The 5,575-nt window shown below is 40.4% G+C and overlaps 1 protein-coding gene across 2 annotated transcripts; it reads left to right on the forward strand.

The window, feature by feature from the left end:
- Positions 1–874: 874 nt before the first annotated feature.
- LOC115173506 (inhibitor of growth protein 4) lies at positions 875–4,644 on the forward strand. 2 transcript variants are annotated; one of them, XR_003871617.1, is made up of 7 exons: positions 875–962; positions 1,418–1,489; positions 1,653–1,769; positions 2,095–2,206; positions 2,419–2,563; positions 2,690–3,145; positions 3,290–3,324. XR_003871617.1 is itself a non-coding variant. In XM_029731649.1 (7 exons), exons 1-7 carry the CDS (start codon positions 926–928, stop codon positions 3,327–3,329), a joined length of 585 nt encoding a protein of 194 aa, XP_029587509.1. In that variant the 5' UTR covers positions 876–925; the 3' UTR covers positions 3,330–4,644. The 2 variants fall into 2 exon arrangements, 1 of the variants encoding a protein (XP_029587509.1); XM_029731649.1 differs by having other exon boundaries at positions 876–962; positions 3,084–3,145; positions 3,290–4,644.
- Positions 4,645–5,575: the final 931 nt, after the last annotated feature.

A 5,575-nucleotide genomic window follows, 5' to 3' on the forward strand; every position in this document is an offset into this window, starting at 1 on the left:
GACAGACCAATACCTCATGAGGCTTCTTCTTTCTAAACTGATACCTTGAAACTGAGTTATCCCTTTCTCTAAACAAGGTTCTGGCCATACTGAATAGAACACAGATATTAGTTATTAGTTTCCAGCACAAGTCTCTCCCTTCTCATATAAAGTTAGGATTCATGAGATACACTGTAAGAGCTTTTGTACACACGCCCCTTCAATGTTTTAAATGTAAAAGTTTGGTCATGTGTCAAGTGTGTGCAGAAGGGAAGAGTATCATATGCCAGATGAAGTGAAATGCTGCAGCCTAAAACATGCGCCTGAATTCCTGGAGTGCCCTGTTAAGGTGAAGAATGAGGTGGCAAGGGTAAGGAGTGTCCAGCGTGTCTCTTATCTGGAGGCAGTGAGAAGATTGGAAGGAACGAGTGGCGGGGAAGAAGCAATGGTAGTAGAGCCACCACGACCAGTGAAGGTTTCTCATCAACTGAGGGATTGTGAAATGCTACATGTTAAAAAGGTGGACTTTGTATTATTTATTGCAATGGTCTTAAACTGCGGAGAAAAAGTCTAAGAAAATTGGAATCATTGTGAATGCCGCTGAACGTTTGTGGGGTCTTCGTGATGTCACAGCCGAGGCTGTGCAAGAAATCCTGTCGGTGAATGTACCGCCATCACAGGCCCCTGGGCATGTATAGGGAAGTATTTTGGAGTGGACTGTGATTAAAGAAGTGGGATGGGTTTTCTTGGTTGATGTGTTTTTATTTTGTATGATGCCGTTTTCCCACTTTCCCACTTTCCCACAATGTTTTTTTGAGTTCTTATTCAATACCCAGTCCAGTTGGTGGCGGTAATGCACAATTAACATTGAATGCCAACCGCCGTTAAACCCCATCGAAGAATATTTCCTGTCTGACCGGAAAAACCTTTGTTTATTATTTTCAAGATGGCGGCGGGAATGTATTTGGAACACTACCTTGACAGTAAGATAGTAATTTATCATCCTACTAAATATTGTGTAATGTGTTGTGTGTATTTGTTTTACATGCACGCATAGCTACTCCCAAAACCAGTACCTGAGTTTGAGGAGATGAGAAGCCCGGTTAACGTTACTGTTTCGGTTAACGTTACTCCCATGAAAAGTCCAGAGCGAGGGACGAAGAGCACGCGAGAAAGCTAGCGAAGTTAGCTCGCTTGCTATCCGAGCTAGTAAAACAGTGCATAATTGTACCATTCTTAATAGATTCTAAATGAATGTATTGTATCGTATGGTTCTATTCAGTGGTTTCCCTACGTTTACATACTATACATATTTATAGGCCAGCATTAGTAACGTTACTTAACACACACTAGCTATGTTGCAGCCAACTGATACTGCTGTATTTGAATTGGAGCCGATATATGACTTAGTATACTGTACAACACATTGTTTTTCTAGGTATAGAAAACCTGCCATTTGAGCTACAGAGGAATTTCACTCTGATGAGAGACCTGGACACACGGACCGAGGGTGAGACTCTCACACAGATCTGATATTATCCTCATTGTTGTTGTTATCATAACAGGTAAGTAGCAAACACTTATCCAAGCTCCAGTCAAAAGTCAGTGTGCATGTAGCCCATATGATGGTTGTAACCACAACTTACAAATCATTTAATCTCTCTTTCTCTCAGATCTGAAAGGGCAGATAAACTCTTTGGCTTGTGAGTACACGTCAAATGCACACACCCTCTCCTCGGAGCAGGGAGAGAGCACCGACTATGACTCGACCTCCAGCAAGGGAAACAAGAGTAAGTTCTGTTCTGACACTGTGCTCATTTTCATTCGGTTCTGTCCCTTGAACACGTTACTTTTTAGTGCTGTCTCATTGCTGTCCACACATAAACAAACACACAGACAACAACGTTTAAGCCTATAGATAGCTGGGAACTGGGCCGTGTTTATAATTACATGCAATGGAAAATGTTTTACAAAAAACTAGCTTATTCTTATTGGACAAGTCCAATTAGTCCCTCCCTATATCAGTCTATTTTCTTCGGTTTGGTGCTTAATGAACACGACCCAGGCAAGCTCCATATGTGTCCATAGCCTGAAGAGTTTTGTGTCTTTCGTAAGGTGAGCTCAGGGGGCCAAAAGAGAAGAAGGTGGCTCGCACGAGGTTGAAGGCGAAGTCAGACGACGACTGCAGTCCCAAGAGCGGGCAGAAGAAAGTCAAACTAACACAAACGTATGTACAATTTGAAACATACGTTTCATAAGCTGATGCTTTGTACCAGATATAAGCTAGACAGCAAATTCTCATCTCCACTCCAATAACCCCCTGAACCTAACTGAAATGTTCTGGTCTTCTCTCACTCTGTACCTTACAACAGTCTCTGATACAGTACATCTCTTCCTCTCAGTATTAATTCCCATTGTCCTCCCTTGTTGTGTCCTTAGGCCTGAGTTCACAGCCCCTACAGTGAACTTTGGGAACGTCCACCCCTCGGACGTGCTGGACATGCCCGTGGACCCCAACGAGCCCACCTACTGCCTGTGTCACCAAGTGTCTTATGGAGAGATGATCGGCTGTCACAACACAGACGTGAGTCCATAGCTTTCTGCCATTGGTTATCTAGCGGTACATGAGCACTAGGTCCAGAGTTGGGGTCATTTCCCTTTCAATTCAGGAAGTAAACGTAAATTCCAATTTCCTTTTTTTTCCTCATAGAGAGAAGCAATGACATCACTTCCTGAGATGGTGGAATTGAAATGAAACCCAACCCTGATTGGGTCAACTATTCACTATGAGCCAAATCCTAACCTGAAATCTGGGCACTAGAATGTTTCTACAGAAAATACCACTTTGACATAAATGTGTGATTTGACCAAAAAAGTCTTGAGTTATAAATTAGTGTAGTGTCAAGAAATGAGAGATGGTGTTGGAATGTTTGGCGCTTAAATCACAGATTAATTCAGTAAAACCTAAATAAAGGCTAGTTCCTTTTGGTACATTTTGACCAAGAGTAACCCACTAGTGTACAGCACAGCATTATAAAAGTTGCTCCCTATACTAATGGAATAATACTAATCAGAATGTACTGTGTGTGTGTGTCTCATTGCAGTGCTCCATTGAGTGGTTCCACTTTGCCTGCGTGGGGCTGACGACAAAACCCAGAGGAAAATGGTAAGTCAAGGAAGAGATTGGAATTTAGGATGGGGAAATAAGGATGTTTCTCCTGTAACATGGAAGAGACCAACTCACTGAACGTACTTTTCTCTCTGTCTCTCTCACCCTCTTTTCTCTTGTTCTCTCATTTCTTTCGCCCAGGTACTGTCCAAGGTGTACTCAGGAGAGGAAGAGAAAATGAACCCAGAGACGATCATAACCAACAATCATAACGCTAGAGGGATGTAGAGTTTACAAAGGAGGGTCCAGTGTTTGTTTTGAAACATGGCAAGCCCTCCATAAACATCCATAAACACTAACATGGACTCTGCGGGGTCATGTTTAATAGGTCACACCATCACAAGTTGGGTTGAAACGCAAAACCTGCGGGGTCATGTTTAATAGGTCACACCATCACAAGTTGGGTTGAAACGCAAAACCAAAATGAGCATTTCCTATTGGACCAAGTCCAAGTAGCCCCTCCCCTTTTTCAGTGTGTGTTCTTCCGTTCAGTGTCTAATGGTACTTCTGGTCTGCTATCCTGTATACCTCTCTTTGTCAAACAGAAAGAAGATGGACATTTGACGGAGGTGTAGTTACAGCTGTTAGCCTAATTGATGTTCCTCAATCATGACTATATGTTTTTTTATTGTTTAACTTTTTGATGGTTGCTTTAATGCTTATTTATGCAGAGTACTACAGGGACGTATACCCTTCTTTTTGCTTCATGACAGACTGTAACAGCGACTCGTACTGGATGCTTTTATACTGAACACTATTCAGCCCTGATACACACCGATCACGTGTATCAACTCTTTTGTTCTCCAACTATTCTCTATATTCTCACTGGTTATTGCCACATCAGACTTTTGGGGGACTGAAAAGAAAGTGGATTGATTAAGCGGAATCGTTGATGTAGCTAGATTGTCGATTTGACTGAAAAGGAGAATGTACATACCTAGATGTGCTAGTTCAGAATGCTGTCGTAAGCAAGCTGCACCGAATTTCTCTCTCACATTCATTTAAACAGCAATCACCTGAATTGCAGGTTGTTTGCCCAAAAGAGCAGGAATTAGTGAACTGGAAAATGTATTGATAACTGAATCTAGATGGTAAAGCTTTAAAAAATATATTTTTTCTGATATATAGACATTTTGATAGGCCCCATCTCAAAAAATTCAACAACGTCCTGTATATTTCTATTAGGAAGAGGCCTATCTTTGACTGACTGTGCTTTATGAAGAGCCTTATTGATCAGTACTGTAAGAATAACCATTTAAATGTGCTTAAAAGTACAAGTATCCAGAATGACTGGCTACATTGCTCAGTATGGTTTAACGGAAGCCTCAAGAATATAACTTCATTTAGGTAAAACGTTAAAACTAATGAAAAGGTATTTTGATGCTATGACCTTTTTGTATTCTGACTAATTGAATAATGTACTTCAAAACATTGGGTGTTATTTTTGGAGTTATCTATTCTTAAGGAATAAAGCACAAAAAACAACCAGAGTAAAATGCCGTTTCTTATTTCTAGAAGTTCTACTATCATCATGAGCTTTGTAGGTGTATTCCTGTTTATTTACTAGTTGTATTCATTTTCAGTCTGGTGTATGAGATGTATATTGAGAAAGATAAAGACATCTTTGTTTGCGTGGATAGTATTGACACATTATCAATCTGAAGTTCAACAGTGCATCACTCTGAGATGTTATTTTCTTCTACATCAAATAACTTCATAAATCCAACATTGTACTCTGCTGGCCCATTCCCAAAGTATTACATCTCCAGTGCAGTGTTCAATCTGGCCACAAGGTGTCTAGCTGCTCTCATCACTGTACTATTATAGACCATAGGATATCCTGTGCTTTCCAAAATACCAGATGGTGTCTACTATCTCCAATTTGACGCTGATAGATTGATTATATAACAAATGTACGCTACCGTTCAAAAGTTTGGGGTCACATAGAAATGTCCTTGTTTTTTAAAGAAAAGCACATGTGTCCATTAAAATAACATCAAATTGATCAGAAATACAGTGTAGACATTGTTAATGTTGTAAAAGACTATTGTAGCTGGAAACGGGTGATTTTTCTTTAATGGAATATCTACATAGGTGTACAGAGGTCCATTATCAGCAACCCTCACTCCTGTGTTACAATGGCACGTTGTGGCTCAGTGGTAGAGCATGGTGTTTGCAACGCCAGCATGGTGTGTGCAACGCCAGGGTTGTGGGTTTGATTCCCACGGAGGGCCAGTACAAAAAAAATAATAATATGAAATATATGCATTCACTACTGTAAGTTGCTCTGGATAAGAGCATCTGCTAAATGACTAAAATGTCAATGTAAAACGTGTTAGCTAATCCAAGTTTATCCTTTTAAAAGGCTAATTGATCATTAAACCCTTTTGCAATTATGTTAGCACAGCTGAACACTGTTGTGCTGAT

Source organism: Salmo trutta, chromosome 34 (genome assembly GCF_901001165.1).
Source record: "Salmo trutta chromosome 34, fSalTru1.1, whole genome shotgun sequence".
Taxonomy (NCBI): domain Eukaryota; kingdom Metazoa; phylum Chordata; class Actinopteri; order Salmoniformes; family Salmonidae; genus Salmo; species Salmo trutta.